Source organism: Oncorhynchus kisutch, linkage group LG7 (assembly GCF_002021735.2).
Source record: "Oncorhynchus kisutch isolate 150728-3 linkage group LG7, Okis_V2, whole genome shotgun sequence".
NCBI classification, from domain to species: domain Eukaryota; kingdom Metazoa; phylum Chordata; class Actinopteri; order Salmoniformes; family Salmonidae; genus Oncorhynchus; species Oncorhynchus kisutch.
Genome location: NC_034180.2, coordinates 46673642 through 46692237, shown reverse-complemented (window position 1 = coordinate 46692237; position 18596 = coordinate 46673642). Strand labels below are relative to the sequence as shown.

At 45.1% G+C, this 18596-nt stretch overlaps 1 protein-coding gene across 4 annotated transcripts in view; it reads left to right on the top strand.

The window, feature by feature from the left end:
* LOC109878070 (protein quaking-A-like) overlaps positions 1–18596 on the top strand; it is a 121542-nt gene that overhangs the window by 89983 nt on the left and 12963 nt on the right. Inside the window, exons 5-6 of one of the 4 annotated variants that reach the window (XM_031829197.1) lie at positions 15313–15400; positions 17176–17454. In XM_031829197.1, the coding sequence (XP_031685057.1) occupies positions 15313–15400; positions 17176–17454 (367 nt within the window). Of the gene's footprint in view, positions 1–15312; positions 15401–17151; positions 17572–18596 lie in introns of all 4 variants that reach the window. The other 3 variants (XM_031829195.1, XM_031829194.1, XM_031829196.1) reach the window with 3 other exon arrangements.

Sequence of the window (18596 nt, the reverse complement as noted above, 5' to 3'; positions counted from 1 at the left end):
AAGAGTGATGAGATTAATTGCAAAGTCCCTATTTGCCATGCAAATGATCTGAATCCCCCAAAAAACATTTCCACTGCATTTCAGCCCTGCCACAAAAGGACCAGCTGACATCATGTCAGTGATTTTCTCGTTAACACAGGTGTGAGTGTTGATGAGGACAAGGCTGGAGAGCACTCTGTCATGCTGATTGAGTTCGAATAACAGACTGGAAGCTTCAAAAGGAGGGTGGTGCTTGGAATAATTGTTCTTCCTCTGTCAACCATGGTTACCTGCAAGGAAACGCGTGCCTTCATCATTGCTTTGCACAAAAAGGGCTTCACAGGCAAGGATGTTGCTGCCAGTAAGATTGCATATAAATCAACCATTTATCAGATCATCAACAACTTCAAGGAGAGTGGTTCAATTGTTGTGAAGAATGCTTCAAGGCACCCAAGAAAGTCCCAACAAGCGCCAGGACCGTCTCCTAAAGTTGATTCAGCTGCGGGATCGGGGCACCACCAGTACAGAGCTTGCTCAGGAATGGCAGCAGACAGGTGTGTGCATCTGCACGCACAGTGAGGGGAAGACTTTTGGAGGATGACCTGGTGTCAAGAAGGGTAGCAAAGAAGCCACTTCTCTCCAGGAAAAACATCAGGGACAGACTGATATTCTGCAAAAGGTACTGGGGTAAAGTCATTTTCTCTGAATCCCCTTTCTGAATTTTTGGAGCATCCGGAGAAGACAAGGTGAGCGCTACCATCAGTCCTGTGTCATGCCAACAGTAAATAATCCTGAGACCATTCATGTATGGGGTTGCTTCTCAGCCAAGGGAGTGGGCTCACTCACAATTTGCCTAAGAACACAGCCATGAATAAAGAATGGTACCAACACATCCGCCGAGAGCAACTTCTCCCAACCATCTAGGAACAGTTTGGTGATGAACAATGGCTTTTTCAGCATGTTAGAGCACCTTGCCATCAGGAAAAAGTGATAACTAAGTGGCTTGGGGAACAAAACATTGATATTTTGGGTCCATGGCCAGGACATTCCCCAGACCTTAATCCCATTGAGAACTTGTGGTCAATCCTCAAGAGGTGGGTGGACAAACAAAAACACACACATTCTGACAAACTCCAAGCATTGATTATGCAAGAATGGGCTGCCATCAGTCAGGATGTGGCCCAGAAGTTAATTGACAGCATGCCAAGGTAGATTGCAGAGGTCTTGAAAAAGAAGGGTCAACACTGCAAATATTGACTCTTTGCATCAACGTCATGTAATTGTCAATAAAAGCCTTTGACACGTATGAAATGCTTGTAATTATACTTCAGTATTCCATAGTAACATCTGACAAAAATATCTAAAGACACTGAAGCAGCAAACTTTGAAAATTTATATTTGTGTCATTCTCAAAACTTTTGGCTATGACTGTAGTCTGTTTAGGACCAAATAGTATTCTAGTTGCCTCAGTTTTTTTTGTTATTTCTTTCCAATGTGTCAAGTAATTATCTTTTTGTTTTCTCATGATTTGGTTGGTTCTAATTGTGTTGCTGTCCTGGGGCTCTGTGGTGTGTATTTGTGTTTGTGAACAGAGCCCCAGGACCAGGTTGCTTAGGGGACTCTTCTCCAGGTTCATCTCTCTGTAGGTGATGGCTTTGTTATGGAAGGTTTGGGAATCGCTTCCTTTTAGGTGGTTGTAGAATTGAACTTCTCTTTTCTGGATTTTGATAATTAGTGGGTATTGGCCTAATTCTGCTCTGCATGCATTATTTGGTGTTTTACGTTGTACAGGGAGGATATTTTTGCAGAATTCTGCATGCAAAGTCTCAATTTGGTGTTTGTCCCAGTTTGTGAATTCTTGGTTGGTGAGCAGACCCCAGACCTCACAACCATAAAGGGTAATGGGCTCTGACTGATTCAAGTATTTTTAGCCAGATCCTAATTGGTATGTTGAGTTTTATGTTCCTTTTGATGGCATAGAATGCCATTCTTGCCTTGTCTCTCAGATCGTTCACAGCTTTGTGGAAGTTAACTGTGGCGCTGATGTTTAGGCAAAGGTATGTATAGTTTTTTGTGTGCTCTAGGGCAACGATGTCTAGATTGAATTTGTATTTGTGGTCCTGGCGACTGGACCTTTTTTGGAACACCATTATTTTGGTCTTACTGAGATTTTCTGTCAGGGCCCAGGTCTTGCAGAATCTGTGCAGAAGATCTAGGTGCTGCTGTAGGCCCTCCTTGGTTGATAACAGAAGCACCAGATCATCAGCAAACAGTAGACTTCAGATTTTACTAGGGTGAAGCCGGGTGCCCCCTCTCCCTCGGTGGTTGTCTCTCCCTCTCTCTCTCTCACTCTCTCGGGATCTCTCTCTCTCAGGTCTCTCTCACAGGGGCTCTCTATAGCCTGATGAGTTCTTGATAAGTTGTCTTCGCACGGTGACTAGAGTAATCACTATTCTCCAGATGTTAGTTTGGAAGGGATGGGACGGAGGGAGGGATTTGGGGAGGAAAAGATGAGAAAAAACAGCTGCCCGTATTCAGGCATCCCACCCCCCTCATGCTCAATGTGAAGTCATTAGTACCTCAACGCACTCCCCAGATACGCCCTTTCCCGCTCCTTTACTTTCCCTTACATTCTCTCTCCCTGCCTCAAGGCCTCCCTGACCAGTCTCTGTTTACACCTGTGGTAATTGGAGATGTTTGGAAGGCAACCTGACCCGCGCCCAGCTTCTCCCCTCCACGTTATGACTGGCAGCTTAGACCAGGGAAGAAAAGCACCGAGGAGCCCACTGGGGGGAAAGGGATTGTTTTCTCCCTACTTTCCCTGTCTTTCTCTCTGTTCCCCCACTCTGTCTCCCTCCCTCTGCTGTATGTCATGAAAGCAGGGGCCCCTGCCAGACGTTAGCAAACGCTTTGGAGTCGGCGTGGCAGACATGAGCAAACACACCCAACTCAGTCAGGACACCTTGGTCTGTTTATCTGAGAGGGACAACGAGTGAGGGATAGGACAAGGGTGTGGCTTTCCAAACATTATGATACACCCATCTGTTGCTACAGCCAAACTGTCCACACAAATCACCACTAGCAAAAACTGTTTATTTGAACGTGTTGAAATCTTGTTTCATTTTCGTGGGATTTTCCAGTCCTATGATGTTCCAAGAGTCATTTGTCATTGTTTGTGCTTACGGCTCCTCTCTCTCTCTTCCTCTCTCTCTGGCTCTCTCTCTCGCTCCCTCCATTCCTCTCTCTCTCGCTCCCTCTCTGTCAGACTGTGTGTGAGAACATGAGTGTGATTTATGACGCCTCAGGTAACCTCATCCGTTGGGCTGTCTGGCAGGCAGGGGGACAACTTGTCTGTCATCCCCATCCTCCCCGATAGCTTCTACCTCTCCACAGATTTAATACATAGGCCTCATTGATTGAATCTGATAACTGTGAATAGAGCAGGTGTACTCAGTGTCTTTAGCTGCTAGACAGTGAGTGTCTCTGTCTGTGACGGTAAAGGGGGAAAGTTTCACTCCTTGTCCTCAGTGTTTGTAATCCATGCATCTTTTCTCTCGGGAATCAGACAGCCCGTTCCCTCTCAGACAAAGATGATTCCCCTTACACACACACACACACACACACAACCGACATCCTGACAGCCATCCTGAATGTTTAATGAGGAAACCGGGAGGGAGCTGTGTTGACTCAGGATTGTGTTAGTTGTGATGGCTCTATGGTCACATGGACGTCAAGGTAATCTCTAGTCCCCTCAGCCTGGCAACATGAAACATACATTCAGTCTTCAGGAAAGTCTCCGTCCTGTCAAAGTTCACCCACTGCTAGATAGTAGCAGACAGTAGACGCCCACTGTCTGTAGTCTTAGTGTGATCCAGCTCTCAAATCAATCAATACAACCATTAGTATACTAATAAGTCCTATTTGTAATGGGGTTTCATTAATGTACACAACATAATCACTGCCTTGTGTTGTTTCTGAAGGGACTAATGGGGTGGAGTAAGTTGACCTGCTTCCATGTGGCCGTTAGGGAGATTTTCTAACAGACTGCTATGAAGAAAGAGTTATGCTATGAAGAGCTGTGTCAGCTGGATTCCTGAGGGGTGTGCCTGCCCAGAGTTTACTTTCTGTTTGCCTCCACACACACACACACCACACTTTCTGTTTTCATCTCTCCCGCACACACACCACCTTCCTAGCAGCATCTGTATACCCTTCCCTCTATGTTGCTTTGCGCCCCTCACAACAGCAGAGCTGGAGAGATGTTGATAGTGACACCCCAGTCCCAGGAGCCTCTTTAACCCTCCCAACCTCCAAATCCATCATCCACAGCCCCCTTTCCTGTCCCTATCTGCGTGTGACTCTCTTGCACACATCCTCCAGCATGCATTGTGCTAATTGAGTCCCGGCCCGATGACCGCCCACTCCCTCTTAGCCACGGCTCTATTGCTTTGTTTGTAAGCACAACAAACACACACACACACACACACACACACCTAGGAAAACCAGCCATGCCTCTCCTCCCCCTGAAAGGGAAAACAACTAGCAGCCTCTCACCTTTTTTCCAACTCTCATTATTGGACCTGCATTTAAAAAGGTCAGCCACGTCAGCTGCAAGGGGAAAACACCCAGTGGTTCTTCAATCTCACCCGCCAAACTATCCGCTCTCCAGTTTGTACATTAAATGGTGTGTTGTAACAGCGTTATAAATGTGTTACCTGCAAAACACACAGTAGGCCTTTGTGTTTGGGGATGGAGGGTAACTTCGCAGGCGCTTCAGACAGACTTTTATATGGGTCTCTCTGTTAATACGGACTCCTTTCTCTAACAACTGAGCCAGGGTCAGATTCTACTCTACTGTGGGATGTCTGGCTCCTCATAAATGCTATTGTAGAAACTCGTTTTTGTCACTGAAATGCAACCGAATACTCGGCACAACCTTGCTGTGACTGTCTCCATTTTGGCTTAGTCTCTTATTTTGTAAAAATGTTTTGGTCTAACATCAGCCTTGGCTCAGATCCAAACTGGCTGACACAGATCGGGGCCAAAAAGCGAGCATCGAGAAAGAGAACCAGCTGTCCCTTTCATGAGAATCATTTGCGAAAATGTTCTCAGACTTGGGAGAAGCTGTCTAGAAGGTGGTTAGGGTCACGATCTGATTGAATTAGTGATGGTAAACAGGGAAGGCAGGCAGACGATGGAGGATCTAATACAATGGGCAGCTAAAGATGTTCACTCTACCGCAACCACCTCTGGCAAGTGTTTAAGAAGCTAAAAAGGCCTAAATGGTTCCTCTGAGTGGGCTCTCTGTGTAGCGTTTAAACAGCTAATTAGCAGTGATTTAAGCCCATTTCCAGGTTGAGGAGTCCATGTTAGCGTTAGGCATTCTCTGTGAACATAGCTAATTAGGCATTCTGCTCAGCAGGCCTAGTATCTCACCACCTCTGAGGCTGGGGAGGTTGTTGTAATAGCCACTGAATGGGCCTGGGTCCTACTAGGATCCAGGCCCCTGCTCTTGGTTAGTGGTGGCACTAGCTGAATGCTCTTGGTTAGTGGTGGCACTAGCTGAATGCTCTTGGTTAGTGGTGGCACTAGCTGAATGCTCTTAGTTAGTGGTGGCACTAGCTGAATGCTCTTGGTTAGTGGTGGCACTAGCTGAATGCTCTTGGTTAGTGGTGGCACTAGCTGAATGCTCTTGGTTAGTGGTGGCACTAGCTGAATGCTCTTGGTTAGTGGTGGCACTAGCTGAATGCTCTTGGTTAGTGGGGGCACTAGCTGAATGCTCTTGGTTAGTGGGGGCACTAGCTGAATGCTCTTGGTTAGTGGGGGCACTAGCTGAATGCTCTTGGTTAGTGGTGGCACTAGCTGAATGCTCTTGGTTAGTGGTGGCACTAGCTGAATGCTCTTGGTTAGTGGTGGCACTAGCTGAATGCTCTTGGTTAGTGGTGGCACTAGCTGAATGCTCTTGGTTAGTGGTGGCACTAGCTGAATGCTCTTGGTTAGTGGTGGCACTAGCTGAATGCTCTTGGTTAGTGGGGGCACTAGCTGAATGCTCTTGGTTAGTGGGGGCACTAGCTGAATGCTCTTGGTTAGTGGGGGCACTAGCTGAATGCTCTTGGTTAGTGGTGGCACTAGCTGAATGCTCTTGGTTAGTGGTGGCACTAGCTGAATGCTCTTGGTTAGTGGTGGCACTAGCTGAATGCTCTTGGTTAGTGGTGGCACTAGCTGAATGCTCTTGGTTAGTGGTGGCACTAGCTGAATGCTCTTGGTTAGTGGTGGCACTAGCTGAATGCTCTTGGTTAGTGGTGGCACTAGCTGAATGCTCTTGGTTAGTGGTGGCACTAGCTGAATGCTCTTGGTTAGTGGTGGCACTAGCTGAATGCTCTTGGATAGTGGTGGCACTAGCTGAATGCTCTTGGTTAGTGGTGGCACTAGCTGAATGCTCTTGGTTAGTGGTGGCACTAGCTGAATGCTCTTGGTTAGTGGTGGCACTAGCTGAATGCTCTTGGTTAGTGGGGGCACTAGCTGAATGCTCTTGGTTAGTGGTGGCACTAGCTGAATGCTCTTGGTTAGTGGTGGCACTAGCTGAATGCTCTTGGTTAGTGGTGGCACTAGCTGAATGCTCTTGGTTAGTGGTGGCACTAGCTGAATGCTCTTGGTTAGTGGTGGCACTAGCTGAATGCTCTTGGTTAGTGGTGGCACTAGCTGAATGCTCTTGGTTAGTGGTGGCGCTAGCTGAATGCTCTTGGTTAGTGGTGGAGCTAGCTGAATGCTCGGGGGTAGTGGTGGCGCTAGCTGCTCCGTGTTTCAGTAATTTACAGTACAGAGTCGTGGGAATGATTTATCCACCAAAATACATAGTGATTGTATTTCTTTTGACCGCCTTCCAATAAAATGTGAATGTTGGATGTTGGAGAAAAGCTGTTGCCTGAGACCAGGCACTGCCACTGATGTTCTCCTCCTCCTCCTGTCTCTGAGGAGGTCTTACATTAGAGCCTTGGTCTCCTCCTGTCTCTGAGGAGGTCTTACATTAGAGCCTTGGTCTCCTCCTGTCTCTGAGGAGGTCTTACATTAGAGCCTTGGTCTCCTCCTGTCTCTGAGGAGGTCTTACATTAGATCCTTGGTCTCTGCTTCTGATTTACTGGCACATTGAACCTTGTTGACGCCGTTCTTTGCGGGGGACTATCTGTTGTTCCATGTGGTGAATTTGTTATTCAATACGTTTCTATGGGCTAATAGCAGTAAGGTCCAAAACATTTTTTTCATCAAATCATTTGTATATTTTTGGGATACTTTAAAGGGGTCTTAAAATTCAAAATCAAATAGCAAAATTATCCTTGGTATGACCTCCCCCTGGATTAGGTTGCACTGTTAGATGGAACAACGTATTTCTAGAGTAGTCTACCATCTCACTAGTCTGTTACAGAGTAAAGCACAGTGAATGAGTTTATAGTGTGATTTAACTTTTTTTTTTCCTATTGCCTGATTCCTCTGAGGAAAATTGGCGTGACCAAATCATGAGCTGGTGCTGAAACTGAAAAAGTTATTGGCACCAGTACCGCCAGGGGCAAATGTTAGTCTGGAGCCCTGTCTGTGAAGCGTTTGTCTGTCTGAAGTAGGGCTGCACATTTAGGGGGAATATTCTGTGGGAATTAAAGGGAATATATGGGGATTCATGGAAATATATGCAAATGAATATTAATACCATTTAAATGTAGATGTTTTTTTGCATTGGATATATTTACCATATCATATGGAGACAGAAACATAAAGCTTTTACCTTATCATAAGCAGACATAATTGCAAATGATTACATCCTTCCAATAGAAATATCATTAAAACTATTTAGTTACGAATTGAACTTTAATTAAATGAGTTGACTCTTCACATGGGAGGATTTCACTAAACAGCAAAAGAAAGGGAATATTGAATAATTCCCAATGATCCATCGCATCTCCCAAAAATGTTTTCAACATACAGTGGGGCAAAAAAGTATTTAGTCAGCCACCAATAGTGCAAGTTCTCCCACTTAAAAAGATGAGAGAGGCCTGTAATTTTCATCATAGGTACACTTCAGACAAAATGAGAAAAAAAATCCAGAAAATCACATGGTAGGATTTTTTATGAACAAGCAAGATTTCTGGCTCTCCCAGACCTGTAACTTCTTCTTTAAGAGGCTCCTCTGTCCTCCACTCGTTACCTGTATTAATGGCACCTGTTTGAGCTTGTTATCAGTATAAAACACACCTGTCCACAACCTCAAACAGTCACACTCCAAACTCCACCAAAGAGCTGTCAAAAAACACCAGAAACAAAATTGTAGACCTGCACCAGGCTGGGAAGACTGAATCTGCAATAGGTAAGCAGCTTGGTTTGAAGAAATCAACTGTGGGGGCAATTATTAGGAAATGGAAAACATACGAGACCACTGATAATCTCCCTCGATCTGGGGCTCCACGCAAGATCTCACCCCGTGGGGTCAAAATGATCACAAGAATGGTGAGAAAAAATCCCAGAACCACACGGGGGGACCTAGTGAATGACCTGCAGAGAGCTGGGACCAAGGTAACAAAGCCTACCATCAGTAACACACTATGCCGCCAGGGGCTCAAATCCTGCAGTGCCAGACATGTACCCCTGCTTAAGCCAGTACATGTCCAGGCCCGTCTGAAGTTTACTTACGAGCATTTGGAAGATCCAGGGGAAGATTGGGAGAATGTCGTATGGTCAGATGAAACCAAAATATAACTTTTGGTAAATACTCAACTCATCGTATTTGGAGGACAAAGAATGCTGAGTTGCATCCAAAGAACACCATACCTACTACTGTGAAGCATGGGGGTGGAAACATCATGCTTTGAGGCTGTTTTTCTGCAAAGGGACCAGGACGACTGATCCGTGTAAAGGAAAGAGTGAATGGGGCCATGTATCGTGAGATTTTGAGTGAAAACCTCTTTCCATCAGCAAGGGCATTGAAGATGAAACGTGGCTGGATCTTTCAGCATGACAATGATCCCAAACACACCACCCGGGCAATGAAGGAGTGGCTTCGTAAGAAGCATTTCAAGGTCTCCAGATCTCAACCCCATAGAAAATCTTTCTGTGTTGCCCAGCAACAGCCCCAAAACATCACTGCTCTAGAGGAGATCTGCATGGAGGAATGGGCCAAAATACCAGCAACAGTGTGTGAATACCTTGTGAAGACTTACAGAAAACATTTGACATCTGTCATTGCCAACAAAGTATTGAGAAACTTTTGTTATTGACCAAATACTTATTTTCCACCATAATTTGCTAATAAATTCATTAAAAATCCTACAATGTGATTTTGGGGATTTTTTTCTTCTCATTTTGTCTGTCATAGTTGAAGTGTACCTATGATGAAAATTACAGGCCTCTCATCTTTTTAAGTGGGAGAACTTGCACAATTGGTGGCTGACTAAATACTTTTTTGCCCCACTGTACATCTGTAAAATTATAGTCCTCAATGTCCACCTCTTGAACATCAGGCTCTGAGGCCTCATCTTCACTGTCACCTTCCAACCTTGTTGAGGATGGCTCGTTGTCAGGCTCAAAAAGCCTACAATTTGCCCGGGTGGCCACCAATTTTTCAACCCTTGTATTGGTCAGCCTGTTGTGTGCTTTGGTGTGTGTTCCCAAACAAGGACCAGTTGCGCTCTGAGGCAGCTGGTGTTTAGGGATTTGGAGGATGATGGAGGCAACAGGGGAAAGAGCCTCAGATCCACAAAGTCCCTTCCACCAGGTGGCTGATGAGATATGTTGGCACGACTGCCATATTGCATCTCCATCCTAAAGCCCTTGCTTGGAAGTGTACTTTGCCAGACTGCCAAGAACCTTGCCCTCATCCAGGCCAAGGTGGCAAAACACAGTCGTGATGACACCATAGGCCTTGTTGATCTCTGCACTAGACAGAATGCTCTTGCCAGCATACTTGGAGTCCAACATGTACGCTGCGGCGTGATTGGGCTTCAGTCAGAAGTCTTCATGCTTTGTGATGTATTTTAGAACTGCAAGTTCCTCTGCTTGGAGCAACAGTGGTGGGCAGGAGGGTATGGATTTCTTCTCTTACATCTGCAAGCAGAGTCTGAACATCAGACAGGAAGGCATTGTCTCCCTCAATCCGTGCAATTGCAACTGCTATAGGTTTCGGGAGTTTCAGGCTGTGTTACCACTCTCTCCCAAAATACCTCATCCAGGAGGATCCTCTTGATGGGGCTGTCCATATCAGCAGACTGTGATATGGCCATTTCTTGGAGAGACTTCAAGATGATGACAACACCACCCCAACAGGTGTTGCTGGGCAGCTTCAATGTGATGCTCTTATTCTTCTCACTTTGCTTGATGAGGTAGATTGCTGCTCTTACTTGATGACCCCTCACATACCTAACAAGTTCATTGGCTCTCTTGTAGAGTGTATCCATTGTTTTCAGTGCCATGGTGGCTTTGAGGAGCAGATTCAATATATGAGCTGCACAACCAATGGATGTGATGTGAGGGTAGGGGTCCTCCACTTTAAACCAAGCAGCCTTCATGTTCCCAGCATTGTCTGTCAACAGTGCAAATACCTTCTGTGGTCCAAGGTCATTGCTGACTGCCTTCAGCTCATCTGCAATGTAGAGACTGGTGTGTCTGTTGTCGCTTGTGTCCATGTTCTTGTAGAATACTGGTTGAGGGGTGGAGATGATGTAGTTAATTATTCCTTGCCCATGAACATTCGACCACCCATCAGAGATGATTGCAATACAGTCTGCTTTCTCTATGATTTGCTTGACCTTCACTTGAACTCTGTTGAACTCTGCATTCAGCATATGAGTAGATAAAGCATGTCTGGTTGGAGGGGTGTATGCTGGATGAAGATAATTCAGAAATCTCTTCCAATACATATTGTCTGTGCGCATCAGAGGTGGACCAGTTCCATGCACAGCTCGAGCTAGACATTCATCAGCATTTCTGACTACATTCCACGATTGAGTCAAAAACCTTCTGATTCCAGGAGGACCATGAGCTGTTGCTATTGATAAGGTGTCTGATTCATAATTTTCACCTCAAATAGAAGTAGAGGGTGTTTTGTCAGAGGTTGCTTATTGTGAGCGCTGAGGGAACTTTCTGCATCTTTGTTGCATTCTTCACATATGATTTGGCACAGTATGTGCAAATGTACACAGCTTTTCCTTCTACATTAGCTTCAGTGAAATGTCTCCTCACATCAGATAGTGCCTGTGGCATTTTTCTGTAAAGATTAGAAAAAAATGAGTAAAAAAACAACAACAAATGCAATTTGTACAATGTACAAATAAATAGTTTACAAAAATACAATGTACAGATAAATAGTTCAGATTAAACAACTCCTTTGTAAGATAAATGTTTTAAAATGAAACATGTATGGAAACAGGTGAAATAACACTCCTCAGTTAGCAGGCTCAAGCAAGCTTAAAACCCACATGGTAGCTAAAACTAACGAGCAGAAATTGTTAACAAGTTAGAAATTATTTAAACACACTTTGCTGTGGGCTACTATTTACTAGTTAACAAATCATGTATGTCATTTAAAATATATTCACCCCACCCAGTATTGTAATAAAAAATTACCAGAAAGCATGTAGTCCTTGGCTCAGACAGTGTAGTAGTGTGGGCTCAAGCATCTCATCAGTGTGCAAGATCTTGAGAATCAGCTGTACATGTGATGGAAGAGTGCACTACACATGTGATGGAAGAATGCACTGTACATGCAGAGGGTTGCAATTCCATTGAATTGGGGATAGTTTAACCAAAATATGTCACAAGAATGGACTTATGTGTATCCCATAAAAAATGTTCACTGACCTTTTGATGAATTTAAGCAAAGTTCCCCAACTTCCTGGGTTTAACCTGTCTAGGACTGCCGCAACAGCCAGTGAAAGTGCAGGGCGCCAAATTCAAAACAACAAAAATCTCATAATTACAATTCCTCAAGCATACAAGTATTTTACACCATTTTAAAGATAATTAAATTCTTGTTAATCCAGCCCCAGTGTCTGATTTCAAAAAGGATTTACAGTCGAAAGCACCACAAACGATTATGTTAGGTCACCACCAAGCCACAGAAAAAAACTGTCATTTCTCCAGTTAAAAGAAAGGAGTCACAAAAAGCAGAAATAGAGATAAAATTAATCACTAACCTTTGATGATCTTCATCAGATGACACTCATAGGACTTCATGTTACACAATACATGTATGTTTTGTTTGATAAAGTTAATATTTCTAACAAAAAAAATTGGAGTTTACATTGGCACGTTACGTTCAGAAGTTCTAAAACATGCGGTGATTGTGCAGAGAGCCACATGAATTTACAGAAATACTCATAATAAACATTGATAAAGATACGACTATTATACATGGAACTTCAATAATAAATAAATGTTTGATTTGTTCGATAATGTCCATCAGTTATCTCTAAATATCTTCTTTTGTTAGGGTGTTTGGTAAACAAATCCAAAAGCGCGTTCAGGTCTCGCCGAACGTCGGACATAAAGTTCAAAAGGTCCGTTACAGCCCGTAGAAACATGCCAACCTAAGTATGGAATCAATCTTTAGGATGTGTTTAACATAAAACTTCATTAATGTTCCAACCGGACAATTCCTTTGTCTGTACAAATGAAGTGGAACGTAGCTACCTTTCACGTGATCGCGCCAGACTGAGGCTCTGACACTCTGCCAGACCACTCACTCAAAGAGCCCTTATGAGCCCCTCCTTTAGAGTAGAATCCTCAAAACAGGTTCTAAATACTGTTGACATCTAGTGGAAGCCTTGGGAAGTGAAACATAACTAATATCACCCTGTATCTTCAATGGGAGCTGAGTTGAAAAACTACAAACCTAAGATTTCCCACTTCCTGGTTGGATTTTTTTCTCAGGTTTTTGCCTGCCATATGAGTTCTGTTATACTCACACATCATTCAAACAGTTTTAAAAACTTCCGAGTGTTTTCTATCCAATACTAATAATAATATGCATATATTAGCCTCTGGGACAGAGTAGGAGGCAGTTCACTCTGGGCACGCTATTCATCCAAAAGTGAAAATGCTGCCCCCTATCCCAAAAAGGTTAACTTCCTAGGGAAAATTTCAGGAAATGTACCAGAAAGTTTCCAACCCTTTGCAACCCTAGTCTGAAACGTAGAGGAGAAGTCTGGGGGACTTGTCTGTCTGTAGCCCTACTCAAATCAGCCTTGTCTGTCTGTTTGCAGCAGCCTTGTCTGTCTGAAGCCTCGTTTATCTCTCTGTCTGCTGCAATCACACCGGTCCTTCTTTATTACGATCTACTTGGAAAAGCACTGGGTTTCTACTTTGTTGTCATGGTTATGGAGTGTTTAGCCGCTTCGGGGGGGGGTGGAAGGCGGGCTCGGGGACGGGTGCTAACTTAATTGCTTTCCATGAATAATTGAACTTGCCTAATTTGGGGGATAATGACAGTGACACTGCTTATGTATGTATTTATTTATCCAAACATTAATTGACAGGACTGACATTAGCTGGGCTTTTATTGCACATTTGATTGTGCACAAGGGGGAGATTTATTTTTCTCAGTAATTATCTCGCTGATAAGGCAGTGGTTTATTTATGCATGCGTTTTCCCCTGCCTAATATCTGTCAGCGATTTAGCAACAAAATGAGATGATGCAACATGACCATGGTGTTGTAACTCTTCTCGATACCTTCCTCTCTCATGCAACGTGCTTATGGAGAACTAGCTGTAGCCAGGGTTTATTCATTAGGAACCAAACGGAACAGGAAGGGGCCAACCTGAATTTGTTCAACAGAAACTCGTTTTTGTTTCAAAAGGTGTCCTCTAATGTTTACACCTCTGGACGTCTGTCAAATCAGATCAAATTTATTTATATAGCCCTTCGTACATCAGCTGATATCTCAAAGTGCTGTACAGAAACTCAGCCTAAAACCTCAAACAGCAAGCAATGCAGGTGTAGAAGCACAGTGGCTAGGAAAAATCCCTAGAAAGGCCTAAACCTAGGAAGAAACATAGAGAGGAACCAGGAGGCTATGAGGGGTGGCCAGTCCTCTTCTGGCTGTGCCGGGTGGAGATTATAACAGAACATGGCCAAGATGTTCAAATGTTCATAAATGACCAGCATGGTCGAATAATAATAATCACAGGCAGAACAGTTGAAACTGGAGGTGGACTGGGAACAGCAAGGAGTCATCATGTCAGGTAGTCCTGAGGCATGGTCCTAGGGCTCAGGTCCTCCGAGAGAGAGAAAGAAAGAGAGAATTAGAGAGAGCATACTTAAATTCACACAGGACACCGGGTAAGACAGGAGAAGTACTCCAGATATAACAAACTGACCCTAGCCCCCCGACACACACTACTGCAGCATAAATACTGGAGGCTGAGACAGGAGGGGTCAGGAGACACTGTCGCCCCATCCGATGACACCCCCGGACAGGGCCAAACAGGAAGGATATAACCCCACCCACTTTGCCAAAGCACATCCCCCACACCACTAGAGGGATATATTCAACCACCAACTTACCATCCTGAGACGAGGCCAAGTATAGCCCACAAAGGTCTCCGCCACGGCACAACCCAAGGGGGGGCGCCAACCCAGACAGGAAGATCACATCAGTGACTCAACCCACTCAAGTAACGCACCACTCCTAGGGAAGGTATGAAAGAGCCCTAGTAAGCCAGTGACTCAGCCCCTGTAATAGGGTTAGAGGCAGAGAATCCCAGTGGAAAGAGGGGAACCGGCCAGGCAGAGACAGCAAGGGTGGTTCATTGCTCCAGAGCCTTTCAGTTCACCTTCAGACTCCTGGGCCAGACTACACTCAATCATATGACCCACTGAAGAGATGAGTCTTCAGTAAAGACTTAAAGGTTGAGACCGAGTTTGCGTCTCTCACATGGGTAGGCAGACCGTTCCATAAAAATGGAGCTCTATAGGAGAAAGCCCTGCCTCCAGCTGTTTGCTTAGAAATTCTAGGGACAATTAGGAGGCCTGCGTCTTGTGACCGTAGCGTACGTGTAGGTATGTACGGCAGGACCAAATCAGAGAGATGGGTAGGAGCAAGCCCATGTAATGCTTTGTAGGTTAGCAGTAAAACCTTGAACTCAGCCCTTGCCTTGACAGGAAGCCAGTGTAGGGAGGCTAGCACTGGAGTGATATGATACATTTTTTTGGTTCTAGTCAGGATTCTAGCATTCTAGCAGCCGCATCCCCCCCACCCCACACACTTGCAATAGGGACACAGCACAGTAACATGTCTTGACATGACTGAAGGGACTTGTTAACTGACCTGTTGATTTGTTTGTTGTTCCAGGCGGAAGGAGAGGATAATCTGAAGAAGATGCAGCTGATGGAGCTGGCCATTCTCAACGGGACGTACCGAGACACCAACATCAAGACACGTACGCTTTACAACCACACACACACACTACACAAAGGTCCTGTTTGGATCCACATTGACTAATGTTACACACCAACGCTTATCATCAATCGTCTTAATCCATCTGTTATTGTATTAATCACTTAGAACCTCATAATAACCACTTAGAACTTCACAATAACCACTTAGAACCTCACAATAACCACTTAGAACCTCACAATTAGAACCTCACAATAACCACTTAGAATCTCACAATAACCACTTAGAACCTCACAATAACCACTTAGAACCTCACAATTAGAACCTCACAATAACCACTTAGAACCTCACAATAACCACTTAGAACCTCACAATAACCACTTAGAACCTCACAATAACCACTTAGAACCTCACAATAACCACAGAGAAGAATAGATGCTCACGATATACAGTTAACTGTGTGCCTCTGCCTCATGTTTTGTAGTCATTTCAGTGCTTTTTTATTTGATAAACTTATGCACTTTGCTCTGAAATGTTATCCAAGATGTCCGACCCAGTATACCTACCTACTAAAACCACCTGTATTCAAGTAGATCAGTTCCCCCTCTCTTCCTCCCGCTGGTTCTTCTCGATGTGCCCTTTTCCCCCCTCCCATATGGATGCAATCACAGTTTGCTGCAATGTCGGGGTGGCTTCTATTTGCCTTCAGCGCACTGCAGAAATCACTCGCTCATCTCTGCATGACGTAGTTCACGCATCTGTTACAAACACTGTTTAGTTTTCCCATCTCCAAAGTGTTTCTTTCTTTGGCGTTCATCCCACCCAGAGTTCCCGCAGTCCTGCACTTTCATGAAATTTGTCACAATTTACTGTTTGCATTGTTGTTATTATTATTATTATTATTATCATCATGATATTAGTAATGTTTTGGGCATTTTTTCACTCCAAAAATTAATGGCTTGTTTTGAAATAAAAATCTAATTTGTAAAATGTGAAATGATTTGACTGGGCAGACATTGGTTTCTAACACCAATGTCTGGACCAGTGTCTGGTTTTCTCAGCTGTGTTGCCAGACCTGCGATACTCAGCATGAATTAGTCACAGAGTCACATGTAAAACATTGATCCAACCACCCCCGCTGTCTGTGATGTTCACCATGTCAGAACATTTGCAAATGCTAAACAATTTGAAAAATCTTTCGTCGATTCATTTTGTCAGCCAACCAAAATGGTCTTACGGTCATGTAGCGGAGTGGAGGGCATCAGAACAGTTTTTATAGTCTGGCAGATTTCAACTAGTCTGTCCAAAGCAGGGCCTCACAGTCATCCAATAGACTGGATTGTATTTGTGGGGGATTGACGCGATCCTCCCATCGGTCCTTATCAGAAACATTCACGCCATCTCTCCTCTCCATGGCCACCGGCTCCATTTCTGTTGGCTTGTGCCGTCAGCAGTACATGAACTCGTAGTTGTCATGGTGATTGGTATGCTTAATATGGTCTGTGCATTGGTGTTGAATGCAGCGTTTTCGCTTTTTATAGTTTGGTATGGGGTTCTTTTATTATTTTCTTGTTTACTTCATTTTTTGTTTGCTGGTTCACCGTGATCATTGCATGGTCTAATTTTCCTTTTTTTCCACCCCCCCCCCCCCCCCCCCCCCCCCCCCCCCTTTCCTACTTTTTGTGTTTTCCAACTCTCGCTTCTCCACCTGTGATTTTGGTCAACCGCACTACCATCTCTACCCCCTTGTCTTGTATCTCTCTGTCTTTCTGTCTTTAACTCTTCTTATGGCAGACCCCCTTGCGTTCTCTCTTGCAGCGGCGGCCGCCGCCGCTCAGGGCCCCCGTCTAATGCAGGCCCCCCAGGGGCAGTTGATGGCCCCACATCAGCAGATGAGGCCCCCCACACCGGCAGGGCCCCCCATCATGAACATCATCCGACAACCCCAAATGCAGGGCATGTTACCCAATGGCACCCCAACCCTGGTGCCTCCCTCGCCGGACGGCAGCATCCTCTACGCCTCCCCGTACGACTACCCGTACGCCCTGGCGCCCACCTCCCTGCTGGAGTACCCCATCGACCACAGTGGGGTTCTAGGTAAGCGACCCTGGGGCCTGGGCGGCGGCCCCTTTAGCCCCGGACAGGAGGGCAGCTTGTTTTACCCTGGGTTTTTGGACGCGGCTTCGATGAGCCACGGTCAGGACTTGTTGAAAGGTAAATATGTCGTATCCAGCTGAAAAACAGGCTTGTTATGGGTGTGACCTTATGACCTGACAGCTGAACAGGACTAATGTGCTAACAAAGGGCAAGGGGGACAGGGATTTTTTATTTTAGCTCATCTCCCCAGCATCCTTTTCCTGGCTCAGGTTTAGTTTGACATTTTAGTCATTTAGCAGACACTCTTATTCAGAGAGACTTACTACAATGAAGTGCCTTGCTCAAGGGCACATCGACAGATTTTCACCTAGTCGGCTCTTGGATTCGAAACCAGCGACCTTTCATTTAATGGCCCAACGCTCTTAACCACTAAGGCTACCTGTCGTTTCCTCTCTGTTCTGCAGCTGCCGTTTTACAGTATGAGTTGCCTTGTCTGAAGACACTCTGGCAGGGACATGCTTGTGTTGCACGCTCCCGCGCTCTAGCTTTGTTATGCTCTCGCTAGCGGCAGAGTCAGTCTGGCGGTGGATCCCCTCGGATTTCATCAGCTTTTGAAATGAGTATTATTTTTTTTCTCAGCTAGCTCTGTGCTCCGGCCTTGATGCCAGTAGATAGTCCCCTTTGTCCCGGTGGGGATGTTCATTAAATTCACTGTTCTCATTTTTCCCATTGGCTCAGTTTTCACACTCTTGAACTTCAACTTCGTACGAGCCACCGACATTCCCCAGTCAATATGTCAGCCGTGGGAATTACATTCCGTAGGTGCGGGTGCGTCTGCACGCCGGCGCTCAAAGCAATATTCCGTGGAAGAAACATTTAGACGTGACTGACGATAATATCTCACATTTTATGGAGGCTGTCGCCCTCTAATTTGACCAAATAATGACTGTTTGCCACGGCATACCTTGTCAAGTTTTGACAGCGGGCCCTTTCCTGTTTGTGTCGCTGCCTTAATGACATGCCTGAGGTGTTGATCCTGACATCATGAGACGGCTGATACACAGGTGCCATGTTAGCTGACCCCGTGTGTCCGTGAAAGAGGTGCCTGGGGGAGCTGTTCTGTGGTACAGAACCTACTGGAT